Here is a 20189-nt window from a genome sequence, read left to right as displayed (position 1 = left end):
GTCGTCTGTGTGCTGTGTGGTTGCCCAACTTGGCCCCACCCCCAGCCATCCATCTCGCTTTTTCTGTTCCCTGACGCCCAAAGGTGACTGATGGATGGGACAGACGTTCTGATTTGAAAATTTTAATTCTCCCATTATTATTCGATCAAGGTTATGCAGTTGTTGACCGAATCGGACAAAGAGGCGGTCAGATGGAAATGGAGCCATGTAGATAATAAGTGCAGCGTGCTCTGCCTGGTAGCCAACGAAAACCTACCATGACCGTTACCATTGTATTGTACCTGTCTGGCTTGACTTTCCCGCCCTGCGCACCCCCTCCCTTATTACCACAAAGCAGGCACTCAGCGGTAACCTCTTGCCACTGCCACTTCTGCAGTTACTACTGGTACCTCCCGCGGTGCGCAGATGACGCGCAAGGTTGCCGCTGCATGTCAGCTGTTCTAAACAGCCTACGTAGGTATTGGTAACTACTAACGGAGTAGATCCATACTGCTAAGACGGCAAGGCGACGGCTCACCAAACAAAGCACAGCACAGCACAGCACAGCACAGCACGGCACAGCACAGCGAGCGGGTTATCGGGCTCGTATGCGCGTGATTGTACAGAAAGTAAGCCTCGGAGCCTCTGACCGTATCTCAGCGCCACCCGCGTGTCACGCACGCTGCCCCAGCAAGACCAACTGGTGCGACGCCTTCTCGTCCAAAAGGCAAAGTCGCTCGTCATTCTTGGGATGTGAATGGACCTTGGCAGCGCGCTTTTCTAGCCTCTCCTTGCACCCTGTCTCACTGAAAGGGGTTGTCCCTGCTCTCCCTTCTTTCCTGTGTCGACTGGAATCCGATCTCCCCAACGCCGGGTCTCCAGGGAGGACGCCGTGAACATCGATTGGTTCCCCCGCGACCGGGCCGTGACGTCTTTTTCGTTCGTGTATCGTGTGCTAGGCGATTTATCCCCGGATTAAGACACTGCAGAAACCTGTCGTCTTGTCTACGGCATCGTCTCGCATCGTCTCTACATGGCCATTTCGACCCACGAGACACAGGCAACACCAGACTCCCGAGGACCAACCAACCACCAACCACCAACCGTTGCGAGCAAATACAAGACCATAAAGACGGTCGTGCTGAAGCGAAATCAAACCGAAATCGAAATCCACACAGTGTTTCCTGTGCTGGCTCCTCTTCCAAGCCAGGAGTCTAGGACTAACTTACTAGTGTCCCGCAGCCGCTCCGCCATTCCCCGGTGGCTGGGAGTCCCTTGGATACTTGGACAGAACTGCGACAGACAGTCTAACCCATCCTGAGAAAACCCCTCCAGAGGTTATTTGGGTATTTGACTTATCTTATCCGGGCGAAATCAAGAGGAACAAAAAAAAAAGTCCCAGGAAGACAATAAGGCGTCCCACATCTACCCGGCCGCCCTCCACCCTCCTACCGACCGACCTGCCTATTTCCTCTCCACCGCCAGAACTGGGAGCCGTAGAGAGCTCTCGTCTCCCAAAGCGCAAAAAGCCGCCTCTCGACTCGTTCTTTGTGTTTGAAATCGCGCCACTTCGAGACCCGTGGCTTCTAGATCGCGTGGAACATCTCTGCAGATTCTTGCTTTGCTCTTCCATTTTGCGTCTTGTTACACGAACACGCCCATCTCCATTCTACCAGCGGTTTTTGTTTGTTTGATTTCCAGCGCTTGACGAACGCAACGGCCAACGGCTTCTCTACTTTAACTCTCCACCAACTCTCCATCTCAATCTCGAACCCGAGCGACTCCGCCGGCCGCACACGACGACACGCGACGACACGCGACGATCCTTTCTGCAACACAGATCTGTACAAACTTGTTACACATACGCTCTGCTCGCACCCTCAGAGCTCGTCCGACCTGTTCCAGCCGAACGCATCGCCTCATTCAACTCGCTCCGCTGACCACCACATCCGCGATTCTCATCTCGCCCCGTTAGCTTCCATGATTTTGACGCTGGCCTGCCACAATACGAGCTCCGACTTGAACAATGGCTGCGGCCGCTGTCTTGGCTTTCCCCGAAAGCCCGAGAGGAAGCGCATTCACTTCTTCTCTGACCCCAACGACTCAGACCACTGGGTGGGATGATATATCCTTGCGCCGACAACTACACATTATTTCTCGTGCCTGGATAATTGACAGGCATTCGAACCATGTATGTATATTTCTATATCTGCCAACAGCTCGCGCCGCGACAAGAGGTCACGTCACCAAATTCAATTGCACGCTCGTCGTTAGATGTCGCGCCACCCGACCCGGCTTGCCCTGAATATACGCTTCCAAGCTCCTGTTGCTAACTAGAATCTTTGTTAGAACACATTATACACTGGCGCATCCAAAGAACGGCACCTAATACTTCCCGACCTTTCGCCTTCTTGGCGTCGCAGATTACGACATCTATACGAAGAAAAAGAAGTAGATGCGGATGCAACTGTTGCAGCTTGCGCCGACCATCACACTTACGCCACTCGCCAGCAACCGCCCACGCCAGATGTCGGCTTACTGTCGCCATCATCAGACTCCCCTCCGCACAAAGGCACTTCTCCCGACGATTTGTTCGCTGATCCGTCACGTCCCACTTCAGCGATCGACTTTGAATACCTAGACAACGTCATTCAAGCCGCAAAGAAGAAGAAGAAAGGCGGTATTAACAACAACAACAACAACAACAACAACAACAACAACTTCAACTGGGGCGATGAACCCAAGAAAGAGGACGATAATGCCAATGGTGACAATGGCGGCATCAACGGCGGCGACGCAGGCGGCGATGCTGGTGCTGGTGCTGGCGGTGAAGGCGACGGCAACGACAAAAAGGACGATCAGGACGACAAGGAAAACAAAGGCGACGGCGATCCTGTCGACGACTGGGCAGAAGTCTCTGCACCCAAGTCTAAGAAGAAGAAGAAGAAGGGCGCCGACGCCGAAGCAGACGACGCCCCCAAGATCCCAGACGCTGACTTTGGCGGAGATGCCTTCCACGAGATAAAGCTTGGCGACGATGGCGGGAAACTTGATGTCGATTTTGGCGCTTCGGACACTAAGAATACGTTCGGCTCTTGGGGTACCAAATGGAACACTGGCGGCAGCTCCTGGGACTGGGCTGGGACCAATGGGGCCGCCGCCGAAGAAAAGAAAGAGGAGATCGACACAAATCCATGGGGTACTGCCAAGAATTCAAAAAAGAAGGCGGGCACCTCCTTCTCCTTTGGTGCCTTGGATGAAGCGGAAGAAGATAAGGCTGCCAACGTGTCACCCGTGAAAGAGGAGGATGACTTTGGCTTTACTTCAGTCGGCAAAAAGGAGAAGAAGAAGAAGGCAACTAACGCATTGGGTATGAGTACTGCTGAGGAGACAAAAGACACCAAAGCGAAGGAGGCTGACGCTGATCCTTGGGGCTGGAGTACAACTACAACCAAGAAAAAGAGCAAGGAGGGCGGAGCAGAACCGGATCCTGCCGCTGCCGCTTCTGCGGCTGACGATTGGATGATGCCAGCTTCTAAGAAGGATAAGAAAAAGAAGAAGGGTGTTATCGAGGTCGTCGAGCCTGAGCCCGCGCCAGAGCCGACGCCAGAACCTGAGCCGGAGAAGAAAGACGACACCGCCTGGGATACTTGGGGCTTGGGCAAGAAAGACAAGAAGAAGAAGAAGAATGCCTTGGAGGAGTTAGTGGAGCCAGATCCAGCCACAGCAACCGAGCCCGCCGACGATTTCTGGGGCTCCATATCTAAGAAGGATAAGAAGGAAGCCGAACAAGAGGTTACCAAGGACCCAGAGCCCGAACCCAAACCGGAAAAGAAGGATGACGACCCTTGGGGCTTTGCCGTGGGGAAAAAGGACAAGAAGAAGAAGAAAAAGGCTGCCCTTTTTGACGACCCGGAGCCGGCGCCACTTCCACCGGCTGAAAACACCAAGAAGGCCGATGATGACAACGACTTCTGGACCAGCATTGGCAGCAAGAACGACATGAAGGAGCCGGATCCCGAACTGGAAAAGAAGGCAGAAAGCGATCCCTGGGCTACCATTGGTACCTCCAAGAAAGATAAAAAGAAGAAGAAGACCGATCCGGAGCCGGAGCCGGAGCCGGAGCCGGAGCCTGTTGTTCCCGAGCCAGACCCGGAACCAGTTCAAGAAAACAAGGACGACGAGGATATCTGGGGCCTGAGCACTTCAAAAAAGGATAAGAAGAAGAAGAAGGGCGACTTGATTGACCTCGGCGAAGCAGACAAAAAAACGGAGGCTAAGGACGACGATGACTTCTTCAGCTCGTTTGGCACCGGCAAAAAAGGCAAGAAAAAGGATAAGTCAATCGATTTACTTGATACTACTGGTGAGACAGATAAACCCAAAGACGTGCAGGAGGTGACTACGGTTAGTGGGGCCGTTGACGATGACACCTTAGCCTGGACGTCGACGAACAAGGACCCCATGACTGATCCGCCTCCTCCTGTGTCAACCCCCCCCAAACTGGACATTACTGAGCCTAAGGATGAACAAGCAGAAACCGACTCGAAAGCAAAACCCAAGGATGAACCGAAGCTAAGCGCAAAGGAACTCAAGAAGCTGGAAAAGGAAAAGAAGAAGGCCGAAAAGGAAAAAGCTGAGCAGGAAGCCCGCGAAGCCGAGGAAGCCGCCAAAGCCGCCGAGGAAGCTGCGGCGGCCGCCAAGGAAGCCGAAGAACAAGCCGCCCGCGAAGCCGAAGAACAAGCCGCCCGCGAAGCCGAGGAAGCCGCTGAGGTAAAGATACGACTGGAAGAGGAGGAGAAGGCACAGATTCTCCAAGAGGAAGAAGAGCTGGCAGCCTTGACCGCGAAAAAGGCCAAAAGGGGGGGCAAACTTTTGAAGAAGGACACCGAAAAGTTTACTCTTCTTATAGAAAAGGCCGCGAAGCGCGCTGAGGCAGCCAAGGAGGCTGAAAATCTAGCTGCTAAAGAGGCTGAAGAGCTAGCCGCTAAAGAGGCTGAAGAACTAGCTGCTAAGGAAGCCGAGGAGCAGGCTGCCCGCGAGGCCGAGGAAGCTGCCAAGAAATCTAAGAAGAGCTCTAAAGCCAAGGAGAAAGAGAAGGAGAAAGAAAAGGAAAGAGAAAAAGAAAGAGAACGGGAGCGAGAAAGAGAAGAGGCAGAGACGCGAGAGAAAGAAGAAAAGAAGCGGGAGAAGGAAGAGAGGAAGAGAGAAAAGGAGCGCAGGGAGGAGGAGGAGCGAGAAAGAGAAGAGGCAGAGAAACGAGAGAAAGAAGAAAAGAAGCGGGAGAAGGAAGAGAAGAAGAGAGAAAAGGAGCGCAAGGAGGAGGAGGAGCGAGAAAAAGAGAGGGAGAGGGAGAGGGAGAGAGAGGAAAAGGAAAAGAAAGAAAAGGAGGAGAAGAAGAGAGAAAAAGAGGAGAGGAAGAAGGAAAAAGAGAGAGGGAGGGAAGAGGCGGAGAGAATAGAGAGGGAGGAGAAGGAGCGAGCAAAGGAGAGAGAAAAGGAAGAGAAGAAGAAGGAAAAGGAGAAGAAGAAGAAGTCTAAGGATGCTGGTTCTGAAACTCCATTACTTTCTGAAGAGCTCAACCCGGATGAGATTGAGGAGCTTCTCTCTCCGCGCAAGGATAAGCCGACGACCGACGCATTCGACTTTTGGGGGGTGAGCTCGTCGAAAAAGTCCAAAAAAGGTTGGTTTGTCTCTGCAACACCCCTGACTTCCCCAGACTACCCCAACACAAATCCCTGTTGACGCCGAAATTACAGCTGCTGACTCATGCCTAGCTCTGGAAGATGCTATTGAGGCCATCGATGCGACGCCCCTTTCCAAGGCAAATGAGGCCTCCTCGATGAAGCGCAAGCCTGTCGGGGGCAAAATTGCCGATAAGCTCAAGTCTTTTGAGGCTGCCAGGGAGGAAGAGGCGATCGTGGTGCCTCCGCCTCCTCCCCCGTCTCCACCAAGGGACGAGGAGAAGAAAGAGAAGAAGAAGAAGTCCAAGGTAGTCGAAGTCGTCGAGCCCCCGGCTTCCTTGTCCAAGAAGAGCCGCAAGGAAACTGGGCTTCCTGGAAGCTTCCCCATCGATGACGAGGATCTGGAGTTTGCTACTGCTGACACGAGCCCCAAAGACAAGAAGAAGAGCAAGAAGAGCAGATTAAAGACTTATGACGAGGTCCCTCCGCCGCCGCCGCCTGTCCCCGACGCACCGCTGACCCCGCCGCCCGAAAGATCTTCCAAGAAAGACCGCCCCAAGATCAACCGCGACGGTGCGTCGTCTTGGGGAGCATGGGGCACCTCGAGCTTTCGTAAGGATGAACGCAAGGAGGAGCGCACAAGAGACGAGCGCAAAGAAGAACGCCGATCATCCAAGTCCAAGGCTGAAAGGTCGTCGAAGCGGTCTAGCGACAAGTCTCCCTCAAAGGGCTCTGGGTCGGACAAGGGCGACGAGAAGACGTCCAAAACGCCGTCGAGGTCGCGCGGCTCCGCTGCTGCCAGCACGCCTCCCATCTCGCGATCGATGTCTACACGCGACAGAAAGACGAGCACTAGCCATTCCTCACGCCGACATTCCATTGGTGCTCATGGCCTTGCCTCGCCACCGCCAGAGGAGACGCCTGACAAGGCGGCCAAAATTCTCGGCATTGGCAAATCTTCGAGCAAGAAAAGGTCGAGCCGCGCTGACCCGGACGTCGTTATGAGTGGCGCTCTGGATGCTGACGCAGCGAGGGCAGAACGCCGCCGCAGTAGAAAGATCATCCAGGATGAGGACATTGTCATGGTTGACGCTGGTGGTCCCTCGGAAACGCCTCTGAAGCGCGGTGCTTCCGTTGCTAAGAAATCGGGCTTTTCTGGTCTCTTTAGTGGTTTTATGTCGAAGGGCAAGGCTGAAGTCACCGATGACGGCGAGGCCATGGAGACTGATCGAGATGCTCGTCGTAAAAGTAGGCGGGGGACGCCTAGTGACGAGTCGAAGGATGGCTCGCGCCGCGATAAAACGCGCCGTCGCGAAGAAGAGAGCAAGGCAGATGACAAAGAGGCGCGACGTGCTGAGCGCCGTGCCCGCAAGCGTGAGGAGGAAGAGCGCCGCGAACTTGATGAGCGCGAAGCCCGCCGACTCGAACGCCGACGCCAGCGCAAGGAGAAGGAAGCTGCAGCGATAACGGCGGAGAGGGAGAACCGGGATACCGAACGCGACGCCAAACGCCGCAGGTCCCGTCCGGCTGACGGCACCGAGGATGAGGCGGAGCGCCGACGCCGCCGGGAGGCTCGTCGCGAGGCTCGCGCAGCGGCCGAAGATGGCGGCAAGCATAGGAGCAGCCGTCGGCACCCTAGCGACGACGAGCAAGTCTACCCGCATAAGGACCGTCGGCGCGAGCGCGAGCGCGACAAGGACAAGAATGGCGCAAACTGGCCCCATTCGGGCACGTCTTCGTGGGTGAAGGATCATTCTGACGCACCTCCGCCGCCGGACGGCGATGATGCGGATGATGACCAAGCCCGGCGTGAGCGACGCGCTCGCCGTCGCGCCCGGGCGACTGGTGAAGCTACTGCCGACGAAGCCGACGACGAGAGACGCCGGCGCAGAAGGGAGGAACGCCACCGCGATCGGCGCGTGCCCCCGTCAGATGCAAGCGAAGAACGCCAGACAAGTCGTCGCAACTCGGCGTTTGTCGAGCCGCCAGTGCGGACGAGCTGGTGGAGGAAAATTACTGGGTAATAGATGATTTGATTGCTTTTACTATTTGATGTGATAAATTGTATTGTGGTTGGTACCATATGAAGAGAATATGTGTGGAACTAGAGATAGCGGCGGTATATACCCTTTAATGTAAGTAAGCCTTCTGGATTGACACAACATCCGAATTACAGAGTGACGTCTTTCTTCGGATGCAAGGCAGTGTCAGTCAGATCTGACAGCCAGCCGGTGCATTATTAGCGTGAAATGGCGCCTGTTGCCATGTATGTAAGGTATGTACGGATATGAAATGAGTTGTGGTCCCCATCAGACCATTGAACTGCAGGAACCTATGTCCATTGTGCGAGTTTAGCAGGGACAACGAACATCAATACATACGAGCTGCCTGGTAGGTAAACCGAAGCCGACAGCCTCGTGGCGTTCGTTACTCGTATTCAGCCTGACAAAGAGCTCGCAACGCTAAGTATGCATGAATCATCATAAACGGACAAGCCGTGTGTGTGGAACGAAAAGCTACCTCGAATATAAATATCTTGGTAAATCGGGGTATAGAATAACCTTATCGTCTCTGATGGCATAGAATCAGTCATGCGCCGACTTCACGAATGTCACCACAGGTAATAGTCAAAGGCTGTCAACAGGTTTTGTGGCTCCAACAGCCCACAATCACTCTTGGACGGACCCATTCGATTGCGGCCAGCTCAGCGTTCAAGGCGCGCCATCCCGCACAAACCCACCTTAGCTTTTCGCGACAGCCTAATTAGACCTCAGTATTCTGCAAAGCGAGCGTGCATGAAATCTTGACCGCATATTCTTGCTTGGCTTTCCGGCTGACTCCGACGCTATTCTGCTACATCGTCCGGGCAGCCCGAGCCAACGGGAAGACGGGGCCAGGTTTGCGGAGGGGGTGATGGCTGACGCAGCCACAACCACGACGATCCCACTCCCCCCTCAGACGAAGCAAGCGAGAACGCAGTCGATATCCGAACGGAGACGAAGATTATAGAGACACTTCAACGTACCCCAAGCTCGCCAAAATCCCGCTATGGCGGCGCCAAACAAGGCTTCGTCGAGATGGGGCTCGTTCCTGTCGCAGGCCGTCGCCGGCGTCGAGTCGCGCCTCGACAACATCCTCTTTGAGGAAGATAGTAGCAGCAGCATCAGTGCGCCGGCGGCACAGCAGCAGCCCAAGCCGCAGACGCAGGCGCCGACACCGCCCAGCGCTGTGCCCGCGGCTACCAAGGCCACCCAAAGTAAGGCGCATCCTTCTTGTCGAGAGGGTGGGTGATTTACCAAGTCAATGTTTGGCTAATTGTTCGACTTCCAGACGCTTCAAGATCGTCGTCGAATAGCCGAGCCAACGACCGCTTGCAGGCTCGGCTGGCCAAGGCCATGGCAGCCAAGGCAGCGCAGGCCGGGAGCTCGCCGCGCAGCTCCGTCGACAATGCGAGCCGGCCGTCCATCGAATGCAAGTCTTCCGAATCAAAACTCGCCGAAAAAGACGACACATCGGCCTCAGAATTCATTGCTACCGAAGCAGAGAAGGAGGCTACGTCGTCGACACCCAGGGACGAAACTATACCGACGGAAACTCTTGAATCTACATCTGAGACGACAGCTGAGGTTAAATCGCATAACGAAGAAAAAGACGAAACTGCATCTACAGTACTCTCACAAGCAGAACCAGCGGCAGGGCCTGCAATCGAAGCCAATATCGAGAATGGCCCCACAGCCTTGGATGAGGAGGAGGAAGCCACAGTCTCGTCAAGGGAGATTGAGCAATTAAAGGCAAGCCATCAGCAGGAGATCCAGGAATATGTCGAACGAATTGATTCTTTGGAGTCAAAGCTGCAGTACCTGGCCAAGTCAGCAGCCGATTTCGCGCAAAAGGCTGCCAATGCCGCTCCTTCTGGTAGCATGGAGAGCAAGCTCGCTGGAAAAGATGAAAAGATTGCCCTGTTGATGGAAGAGGGACAGAAGCTTGCGGCTGGAGAGCAAACATATAGAACCGTAATAAAGAAGCTACGACAGCAACTCGCCGACGCGGAGAAGCAGAGCGAAGAGCTCAAGAGGACCAAGGACAAAGCTGCTGCCGAAGCCGACGCCCTGCGCAAACGACTCAACAGCAGCGACGAACAGGAGAAGCGCCAGGAAGAAATGCGCAAGGCAGCGACCGGCTTACAAAAAGAAGTCGACAATCTCAAAAAAGAAAAGATAACACGAGATGACACTATCCGCAAACTCGAGCGCGATCTCAAAACCAAGACGGAAGAGGCTGGCAAGGCTGCAATTCTTGACAAATACCTCACTGCAGAGCGGGAAAAGCTCAAGACTCAGGAAGAGAGCTACACGGCATTGCGCGCTGAAAAGGAAGCCATAGAGGACAAGGCCAAACAGGACGGCATTGAGTGGAGCGAGAAACTGGACCGCGCGGTCGAGCGTGGGCGCAGCGCCGAAAATGAGCTGTGTGTCGAGACCAAGGCCATGGAGACGAGGCTCGAAATCATGCGCACGCAGGCCGAGGAGGCGACGTCAAGCTCCGGCGGCGAGGCGCAGGTCAAGCTGCTCCGCCAGATTGAGACGTTGCAATCGCAGTATGCGTCCGCCAGCAGCAACTGGCAGTCAATGGAGTCGTCACTGCTGGCAAAGCTGTCGAACTTGGAAAAGGAAAGGGACGAGGCGCAGAAGCGCGAATCTGAAATGCGAAAGAAGGCGCGCGACTCGACGACGCGAGCTAGAACGCTCGACGAGGAGCTGCAGGATGTTCAGCCCGCTCTAGCCAAGGCGCGCGAGCAGCTTGACAAGGTCCGCGACGAGCTCGCTGCGCTCAAGACGTCGGCCAAGGCGACCGAGGAGGCGCTCGACCAGGCCCGCTCCGACCTGGAGAGGGAGCAGCGCGCCAAGAGCCGCGACCTTGCAGCGCAGCAAAACGAGTGGTCAGAGGCGGCCGCCGCCGCCCGCGCGGACAACAAGATGGACAGCCGGCCCGAGTCGCCTTCCCCCGGCCATATCACACGCACCTTCAGCACCGACCTGGCCAGCCTTGGCGGTCTGCCTCTACCTCTGTCCCACCGCCAGCGCACGACGCCGCTGTCCGGCAGCATCCCCGACACGGAAGCCGCCCGCTCTCGGCGACCATCGGCGCAACCGCCCTTCCGGCTGGCCTCTGCGAGCCCGCACCCCGGCGCGCCTCCCGCGCCCTTTTCGCCGTTCCAGCAGCCCAGTGAGCTGAGCGGCAGCAACCACCACCTCCCACTCTCCCCGCCGGCCGTCGAGGAGTCCGTGGCGGACGACGACATGGTGCCGCTGCAGTCGTCGCCGCGCCAGCAGCCGGCCGCGGACATGACCTCCATGTCGACCGTCGCGGCCGGCCCGTCGGTGCAGCTCGTGGAGCGCATGAGCGCGGCGATCCGGCGCCTGGAGGCGGAGCGCGTGGCCGCGCGCGAGGAGATGGCGCGGGTGTGCGGGCAGCGCGACGAGGCGCGCGGCGACATGGTCGGGCTGCTGAAGGAGCTCGAGGGCGCGCGGGCGGCGGCGGCGCGCGTGCCGGAGCTGGAGGCGCGCGTGGGCGAGATCGACGACCGCTACCAGACGACGCTGGAGATGCTCGGCGAGAAGAGCGAGCTGGTGGAGGAGCTGCGCGCGGACGTGCAGGACGTCAAGGCCATGTACCGCGAGCTGGTCGAGCAGACGATGAAGTAGCGCGGGGGTTTAGAGCGTCGGGCATAAATCCCGGTATGTAGGGATGATTTCATTTTACCTTTTTTCATTGTACTTCTTTCTGCATGTAGATTTAGGCGTGCCTTGTAAAGTCACATTCTTTTCTTCTCATAATCATAATTTCCCACCCGTCCTACACCACCTCATAAGACTCTCGTCCCTTGAGCGCTCCTCTTCTCACTGTCCCTCCAGGTCGATGCCCTCGCGTTCCGCGCCACGCAGTATATACGTGCGCATCTCCTTGTCCGGCGCCAAGTCCAGCGGGCGCTCGCCCTGCGCGTTCTCCGCCGTCGGGTCCGCGCCCTCCTTGAGCAGCGCGACGGCGGCGTCGCCGTGGCCCTCGGCGACCGCGTGGTGCAGCGGCGTGTAGCCCTCGACGTCCTGCGGGTTGGTCGGGCTGAGCTTACCGAGAAGCAGGCGGCACATGGGCGCGGAGCCGACGGCGGCGGCGCGGTGCAGCGGGTACTGTCCGCGGCGGTCGCGGACGCGCGTCGAGGCCTTGTGCTCGAGTAGGAGTCGCGCCGTGTCGAGGTTCTGCTTGGAGGCGACGAGGTGCAGCGCGGTCTGCCCGCCGTTGTCTGTGGGAGCCAGGTTAGATGAGGTAGGCGAAGCTTGGATGAAGGGGAGGGGGGGTGCACTCTTCTCATTGACATCGGCGCCGGCTTTGAGGAGCACCTTGATGACGTCGTCGCTCTCGGGAACGCTGGCGGCAATCATAAGCGGCGTCCAGCCGCTCCCGTCCTGAGTCATGACATGTGAGCGAGGGAAAATGAATAAGACAGGCAATATGTTGGGCGTACCTGCACGTCCGGATCAAAGGACGACTGATTGGCGAGCATGACGACGATATCCAAGCAGTTGGACGAGGCCGCCCAATGAATCGCATAACGACCATCATCATCCTTCTTCTGTGATAGCTTTGGGTTTGTCTTTTGGTAGGAAGTTAGAGCCAGAACTTGCTTAGCCTTCTGGGGTGCGTACCTTGAGCAAGCCGTCCGCGATGGCGACTATCCGTTGTTAGCATAAGTCGAGCCAAGTCTCAAGCGGTCGTCTCACCTTTACGCTCGCGCGCAGCCGTGTGCAGGGGAGATCTATCGTTCTTTTCAGCCATACTGTAGCCGTTTCTGTGGCACGGTTCCCAGTATTCCGACAGTTGACGCTAGTATGCAAAAGCGAAGGGTTCAAGAGGAAGCTTGATGGAAGCTTGCGGCCGGTGATCTGATCCAGAGAGGCCAGCCCCACCAGGCAGACAGAACGCGTTTGCCTGCACTTATACAGCGAAATCTGGTCGATACTTGAATGTTAGGATTCCAAAAATTTGCTAAAAACAAAAGAAGAGCATTGAGCCAAGCGTTCTTTTCAATCTCCACGACCTTACCTTGTTTATCAAATATCTATCATTGCTTTTTCGTGGTTCTAGAAACCAAATGGGATGCTCGCAGCAGTGGTGAGCGACCTTTCGCTTCTTCCAGCAGAAAGAAAGCAACAATCGGCTTTTCCACTGAGGTAAAACTTAGATAAAAACTCATGAATACATAGATATCGATTCTAAGAATTTATCAGATTTTTTGAGAGACTATCAAACATGCCGAGTTGGTGGAAAGCGGCAACTAGGCAGCACGGGCAGTACTGCGACCCACTCATGGGCAATGCGCCAAACCTCAACCTGGGTTTTTTCCTCCGACTTTCGTTTGAATCTTCACTATCTCGTCAACGTCATCCCCAGCCGCGACCAATTGGCCTCCATCGATCGCATCGACCATGGAGACGCCACAGGTCCCCCAAGATGTCCTGCAGCTCAGCGCTATGATTGCGCAAAACTCGACCGCCGCTCGACAACTCTACGCGCGCGCGACGACAACGGCGGCGTCTCAAGAGCGCCCTGCGTCCGGAAAGCGCCAAAAGCTCACCGACGACCTCGACGACGCAGCGATGAAGCACCGCTTCCGCACCGAGTACGCAGGCTTCGAGACGCTTCCGCCGTCTCTCGCCGCCAAGCAGCCCGCGGCCAAGCCGCAGAGGAAGGGCGGCGCCTCCAAGTCACTGGTCGTCGCGCAGCGGCCACCCCAGAAGCTCCTCGAAGGTGCCGGCGCGCAGTTGGCCACCAGCAGCAACCCGTCGCAGCCGCAGAACAGCGCGAGTTTGACAACACGCGTTGGCGCCAACACGATACAGCAGGTCAAGCCCGATTGGCACCCCCCGTGGAAGCTGATGCGCGTCATCTCGGGCCACCTGGGTTGGGTGCGGGCGCTGGCCGTCGAGCCCGGCAACAAGTGGTTCGCGAGCGGTGCGGGCGACCGCACCATCAAGATCTGGGACCTCGCGACGGGCTCGCTGCGTCTCACGCTCACTGGCCACATCAGCACCGTGCGAGGCCTGGCCGTCTCGCCGCGGCACCCGTACCTCTTCTCCTGCGGCGAGGACAAGATGGTCAAGTGTTGGGACCTTGAGACCAACAAGGTCATCCGCCACTACCACGGCCACCTCAGCGGCGTCTACACCCTCTCGCTCCACCCGACCCTCGATGTCCTCGTCACCGGCGGCCGCGATGGCGTCGCCCGCGTCTGGGACATGCGCACCCGCAGCAACATCCACGTCCTCTCGGGGCACACCGGCACCGTCACCGACGTCCGCTGCCAGGAGGCCGACCCCCAGGTCATCAGCGCCTCGCTCGACTCCACCGTGCGCCTGTGGGATCTCGCCGCCGGCAAGGCCATGGGCGTCCTCACGCACCACAAAAAGGGCGTCCGCGCGCTCGCCGTGCACCCCGAGGAGTTCACTTTTGCCAGTGGCAGCACCGGCAGCATCAAGCAGTGGAAGTGCCCCGAGGGCGCGTTTATGCAAAACTTTGAAGGCCAAAACGCCATCATCAACACTATGAGTGTCAACCAAAACAATGTCTTATTCTCTGGTGGTATGTGCACATTCCCTCTCAATCAGCTGTATTTAGTTGTCTAACCTTGCTTGAATTTCAGGCGACAACGGATCGATGGGCTTCTGGGATTGGAAATCCGGACACAGATTCCAGGCCCTCGACACCACAGCGCAGCCTGGTTCCTTGGACGCAGAAGCTGGCCTCATGAGCTCAACATTCGACCGCTCAGGCTTACGACTCATCTGCGGCGAGGCCGATAAGACTAGTAAGCAGCGTATCGCTGTCGGATGCTTGCACGAGCTAACATCTTGCCTAGTTAAAATATGGAAACAAGACGAAACCGCCTCGGAAGAAACGCATCCTCTTCAGTGGACGCCATCACTCGGACGACGCAAGTTTTAGACCAGAATAGGCGACCAAAAGCAATAATGATACCACATGCCCCAACGGTGTATTTCTATTCTATTTTACAGCTATTATGCAATTCATATACCGATTCCTAGTGCACGCAGCTCCGGATCTTCTCGAAGCGCCATCTTCACCTCGTCGTCGGCAATCGCTAGCCGCAGCTTGCTGCTCCTCTCTGCTCGTTGGGCCTCCAAATTGATGAGACCCGCAGCAACAAGGTCGAGTGCAGCCGTATGGACGTAGCAAGGACGTCCCGTGTGACGCTGAAGCGCGCCGCCATGCCCTGCGCCCTTCGCGTGGGTGCCGAGGATCTGGGCCATGCCAAGGGGGGCTCGTGGCGCGTATGCGGATACACGCTGCAGCTCGTCGAGCGTCTCACCAAACGTAGTTTCCACGAGGCCGGCCCTCCTGATTCGTAAGAGCATTGCCGCCATAAGCAGTTTGCTTGTTAAAGGCAGACTACATAGATGCTGTTGGATGGGATTCGAGGTGGCCTCGTTGATGGCCTTTTTGATAGTAGCAATGGTAACGCGACCGCGGCGTGCAAGCTCCGCGGCGTTAGCCCCTGGGGCTTTCTTGCTCGGTGTCGATGGATCGGGTGGCGCGTCGGCTTCGGCTAGCTCAACAGCTCTTCGACAAATATCTAAAGCTCGTCGGGCATCACCACTGACCGCAGCAACCTTTCGACTGGCGAATTGAACCGCGTCAGCATCGACAATGTTTCCTGGCACACCCTCTAAACGAGATTGAATAATCTTCATGAGCTGATCGTGAGTATAGCCCGGGAATGTGATTCGAGTCAAGCCTGGGATAAGTTAGTAAAGGCTTCTGTGCGCGTACATGGATACTTACCAAGACGACTGCTAATTTTGTTGCTCAACGTTCTTTCTGGCAAGTCCATGGTGTTTGCAACTGCCAAAACAATCAGACGACTGTGGCGCAACGTTGGCCAGTTGAAGAAGTTATACATGACAGCCTGGTTCTTCGTGACGAGCTGATCCAGTTCATCCATCAAAACCACGCAGGGAATGCGTCGGGGACTGGGGTTGCTGAACTCGCGCTCTAACAGATCCAGCGCCTGCGCGGGACTTGCGCGCTGCCCCTTCAGGGCCTCCCATAAGAGTGTATACGACTGATGGGGATCAGTGACTTTCATGCCGTTGATTTCGACAAATATGAAATCATCAAGCTCATCAGAGACTACAGCATCCTCCAGCCGGGAAACAACTTCTCGCACAGTGGCCGTTTTGCCAGTACCTGGCGTCCCGGAAATGTAAATACAGTTTCCCGTGCCTTCGGTGATGGCCGCCTCGAGATGCGAGTAGACGAGAGAAAACTCGCCCTCGCGGCAGGGTAGACTGGCTGGCACGGCGGACACATGCAACCGTGACCGTGCAATTTGAAATGGGGAAGAATCGACATTGCTTGGTGACAGTTTTCGCATCGCCAGCGGTGTGAACTCGAGCTTTTTGCCAGTTCCTCGTGGCGTGCGACCACGAGAGTGCGGTGTCGTAGCTGCTGGGGTTCGCTGTTTTGTCGGTGTTTGAGGCGGGTAATATATGTCGTCCACAACTCCTGGACTTTTCGCAGGCCGTTTCTTTCGAGTTGCCTTGGTGTCCTTCTCAATCATGTCCATAAGCGACGAGATATCATCGGCACCGCTGTAAACATCCTCCCAGACAAATTCATTCGTGTACGTGGCTGTTCTCGTATTGCAGCCGCGTCGGCACACAAATGTTTTTCCATACTCCGGGGAGTTTCGCGGGATCTTGCCAGAAGGGTGTCGCGAAAGAAAGCGGTCCAGCGAGGTGACTCTGGCTTTGCCAGAGATAGAGCCCAGGGGGTTCACGTCCCAGGACGGAGACAGGTATAATTCGTTCCAGTAAAAGTCGGTACGCTTTCTCTCCTTGTTGCGTATTTCCTTTTCTGTGGAGAACCACATAAAGTTGGCCGCCTTGTCGCCGTCATCGTCTTCGACAAATTCGCATATGATGGCGACCCAAGCCTCGTTCGAGCCATCGGCTTTGAGCAGGACTATATCACCTATCCGGCACTCGAACGAGCCAACACGAGCGCCGATGATTAAATCGCCGTCCACTTTGCGTCGCTTACGTTCGCCTTCTTGGCCGTCGTTTCGCGCAACAGCATTGTCTTCGTAGATCCATTCCCAGGAAATGTCGTCAGTGCTGGGCTCGTCATCCGACTCGTCGCGTGAATCTCTTGGCGCTGGTCGCTTGCGCTGAGTCTGAGACTCGCTGCCATTAACTTGGTTCTGCATGGAGGTCAATTCTGTTGGCGAGATGCTAGCATAAGTCAGCCACGGCCAATTTACTGACATCACTTAGCTCCTGCCACTCTATGCGTCTGGGAGACGCGACGGGGAAATAGTATCCTTAGATGCATAGCCCCGATATATGCATATAAGTGATGAACGACAAAGCGCATCCGGACCGATTGACAGTGACATCAAGTGAAATGCTTTAAAAATGATTTTGTGCATGAAAGAGGAGGATATTGAACAGATTGGGGTCAATGGATGTGCTGTAATGCGGCTCAAACTGATTCACAGCCCCTCTCCGTTTGCAGCCGCCGCCAGCTGGCAAGAGCTGGCGGCTGCCAAGCATAAAAGGGCACTGCCTTGCAATAACAACAAATCGCCTTGCCATTTTACTGCTAAACACCACCATGGTCTCTAATAGAAAGAAAAAAAACTGCAGTGATGGCCTCAGCCATGGCCGGAATGCTGCCAACAGCAAGCCTGCCCAAGGCAAAAGCACTCCGCAACCAAAATCCCCGCAGAAAGCTACGCCGAATAGCCCATCAAAGATCAAACGAATACATGATAAGAGGCCGCTCAGAGAAAGATTTGGTAAGGGTGATACCATGGTCTCTGCACAGAGAATGGTCGATATGCAGCGCCAACATGCAGACCACATGTCACAAATGCAGTATTGTAGGGAACCGCCGACGGGGCAAGATCTAGTTCAGGTAAGTCTTACCGCCAAGTTGATAACTAGGGTTGACACGATCAATAAAGGTGCGACTTGTCATTCCCGGTGATCATCTTGTGCCCAAAGCCTTGAGCGACCTCACTGTTCTTGACGACATTCGGAGAGAACACGAAGTCTGGATCACCAGAGAAGCAGGGTCGAATACCTTTTTTGATATCACTTCAATTAAGAAAAAGTCGCTCCACACGGCCCTTGAAGCATTTAATCGGAAAATAAACGACATGCGGCTCTCCGAAGAGTCACTGGCCGCGCAATACTTCGTGCAGCCCCCCAATTCAGATGGAGAGCTCGCAATCAGTTTTGAGGTCGGTCAACGGCCGGCCATCAAAGACGCCGAGAACAACCGCAAAGATTCCAGACATGTTCTCAACGAGTTGGTTGCCCAGCTTGCAGCGGCATTACCATCATCAGCCAAGACACTGGTAGCGCTGCCAGGATTGAAGATGCGAATTAATTTCGGACAGGTCAACATCTCGGCGAAGCGAAAAACGGTGGCGAGTCGGTTGTCGTTAGGAGAATTCAAATCTGCTCTTGATTCATATGCCAGTCGTGGTAGGGGGGTCAGTATTGAAACCGAGTACGGCTGTCTGGCAATGTCGTTACGAGGAATTTCTCTAACGAAGATAGGTTCGCAAACTTCGAGGCTGCCGACAACTTTCTCTCTTCAATTCTGAGCAACGAAACTATTGTGCAAAAGTCAACCAAAGATAACATGACCACGGATGTAGACGTGGTGTTGTATCACCATGTTCAATTTGATGTTGACAACGAGACAGTATCTGCAGAACTAATGAGCCAAGATGGAGTCGCTAGAGCAAGCTCTGTAAGATGCATGGAAATGGGTGGTAGCCCACCATTGGATTGGATTATTTCAGCCCCAGACATGTAAGAATAGTAGTTGGTCGCCGAAGAGACTCATCGGCTGTTTGCTAACTTCGCAGTAGGAAGGTTGACTGGAGTTTGCAAGTCACCACTCATCTAAATGTCATTGGTGACCGAAGCGGCCCACTGTCTGACACAATTACGAAGTTTGTGCAGTCATTTGCCTTTAAAATCGATCAGACTACCCGTGAGACCGCCCCCAACGAACCAAGCAAAGACTCCAAGGCTAGGCAATACTTTAAGCTCCCGAGATGGCAGAAGCCAAGCCGTGGGGATCCGACCCCACTATCGAGAAATTTCAAGATTAATTCGTGCGCGAGACTTCAATACCGTGAGACGCCATATGAGATAGAGGTCTCGATAACCCAGCATTGGGCTAGTGTACCGGCCAGCACAAAGCCTGAGCGGCTGAGCTGGTCGGTCTCGGTGTACGGTATTCATTGGGAAGAGGCTTTGGGCGAAATCAAGGGCGGAGAGTCATCGAGTGGGTTTGAAGAACGCCTTCTTGATCGTCTATGGCCTGGCCAAAATTCGTTTGACGAACGCTTGAGTGAATTCGTGGAGTGTGTCCTTTCAGTGCAGACGGCAATTGCGGAGGGGCAGGCTTGAGAGCGGAATGCATTATACAGCGAGGAAAGGTTTTTTATTATTGATTCTCGATAGCCCTAGCATTCATGACTGCGTTTGACTGGATTGTTGTGCCATCATTTTCTGTCGCAGTACTGCAGCATCATGTTAGAATTGCCATGGGAGTTAACGGGCCCTTTCGTACCTTCTTCAATCGTGCGCACGTTCATCTGCTTTTGCTGAATAATGGCCTCGAGCTCTTTTAGGCTGTTTGTCAGCTCTTGAATCTTACTTTCGTAAAACGTCGCCGCCGATTTCAATTTCTAACAGCCTTCATCAGTTAATGAACCGTCTTGGTCAGCTTTTCCACCGACCTTTTCGACCAGAAAGCCGGTGCCGATATCCACGAGCACCGTCTCGGTATTTGTTAATTCGCCTCGCACGTAGAGAGAGTTGGTGAGCGGCACCAGGACCTCGTTCGAACCTGCAGCGACAAAGTCATCCGTGTTAGCGCGCGTGCAATCCCATCGCCTGCTCTACGCCCAAGCGGGCGCAACGCCTTTTGGCTTCCGACTGAGCGCCGCGCAAAAAAAACGTACTCTTTGATGATTCGGAGCGGCTGTTGACGCATCGCAAACACTCCCGAAACTTGGCCTGGGCGCCGTGGAGCTGCGAGAAGGACGACGTCAGGTGCTCGAGCTCCTCGTCCAGCTGCTTCTTGACCTGGGCAAGCTGCTGCGGCTCGAGGCTGTCGAGGTTGACTGCACGGACAGGTTGTTAGTTCCGAAGGTTAGGCAGATGCCGAATCAAAGCTCCCGTACCTGTTTCCCGCCCGCCCGACGACATTCTGGCTTGATTCTGTGATCTGAAGGTGGGAGGCAACGCGGCGAACAACCCCACCATCAGGAGCTTGTCTATATTTTGGTCCAACGAGACAGACCCACACTGTTCTTCACGTCAGCGACGAATACTGACACTAGCTAGGCTTTATTGCATTGTCTGTAGTTTGAGATTCATTATTATTGTAATTTTATAGCTAGTATATATGTATATGGTAGTG

The 20189-nt window shown here is 55.2% G+C and overlaps 6 protein-coding genes across 6 annotated transcripts; 3 read left to right on the top strand and 3 right to left on the bottom strand.

Moving 5' to 3' along the window:
- Positions 1–2005: 2005 nt before the first annotated feature.
- ISF_04761 (hypothetical protein) lies at positions 2006–7687 on the top strand (the record flags this gene model as incomplete). Its single annotated transcript, XM_018848366.1, has 3 exons — positions 2006–2170; positions 2329–5662; positions 5757–7687. 3 exons carry the CDS (start codon positions 2006–2008, stop codon positions 7685–7687), a joined length of 5430 nt encoding a protein of 1809 aa, XP_018704701.1.
- Positions 7688–8711: 1024 nt separating this feature from the next.
- Positions 8712–11368, top strand: ISF_04760 (TATA element modulatory factor 1 TATA binding protein; the record flags this gene model as incomplete). The annotated part of the gene is made up of 2 exons (XM_018848365.1): positions 8712–8919; positions 8994–11368. The coding sequence occupies 2 exons, from the start codon at positions 8712–8714 to the stop codon at positions 11366–11368; spliced, it is 2583 nt and encodes an 860-aa protein (XP_018704700.1).
- A 195-nt stretch (positions 11369–11563) lies between these two features.
- Positions 11564–12497, bottom strand: ISF_04759 (Ankyrin repeat-containing domain protein; the record flags this gene model as incomplete). Its single annotated transcript, XM_018848364.1, has 4 exons — positions 11564–12127; positions 12187–12315; positions 12368–12393; positions 12443–12497. The coding sequence occupies 4 exons, from the start codon at positions 12495–12497 to the stop codon at positions 11564–11566; spliced, it is 774 nt and encodes a 257-aa protein (XP_018704699.1).
- Positions 12498–13147: 650 nt separating this feature from the next.
- Positions 13148–14663, top strand: ISF_04758 (pre-mRNA splicing factor prp46; the record flags this gene model as incomplete). Its single annotated transcript, XM_018848363.1, has 3 exons — positions 13148–14300; positions 14362–14526; positions 14578–14663. The coding sequence occupies 3 exons, from the start codon at positions 13148–13150 to the stop codon at positions 14661–14663; spliced, it is 1404 nt and encodes a 467-aa protein (XP_018704698.1).
- Positions 14664–14746: 83 nt separating this feature from the next.
- Positions 14747–16947, bottom strand: ISF_04757 (origin recognition complex subunit 1; the record flags this gene model as incomplete). Its single annotated transcript, XM_018848362.1, has 2 exons — positions 14747–15474; positions 15522–16947. 2 exons carry the CDS (start codon positions 16945–16947, stop codon positions 14747–14749), a joined length of 2154 nt encoding a protein of 717 aa, XP_018704697.1.
- Positions 16948–19234: 2287 nt separating this feature from the next.
- Positions 19235–19975, bottom strand: ISF_04756 (c-myc binding protein; the record flags this gene model as incomplete). The annotated part of the gene is made up of 5 exons (XM_018848361.1): positions 19235–19284; positions 19335–19452; positions 19504–19613; positions 19729–19890; positions 19951–19975. The coding sequence occupies 5 exons, from the start codon at positions 19973–19975 to the stop codon at positions 19235–19237; spliced, it is 465 nt and encodes a 154-aa protein (XP_018704696.1).
- Positions 19976–20189: the final 214 nt, after the last annotated feature.

This window comes from Cordyceps fumosorosea (genome assembly GCF_001636725.1).
Source record: "Cordyceps fumosorosea ARSEF 2679 chromosome Unknown scaffold_10, whole genome shotgun sequence".
In the NCBI taxonomy this organism is placed as follows: domain Eukaryota; kingdom Fungi; phylum Ascomycota; class Sordariomycetes; order Hypocreales; family Cordycipitaceae; genus Cordyceps; species Cordyceps fumosorosea.
Note: the sequence above shows the minus strand (reverse complement) of the source record. Positions and strands in the feature narration are given on the sequence as shown.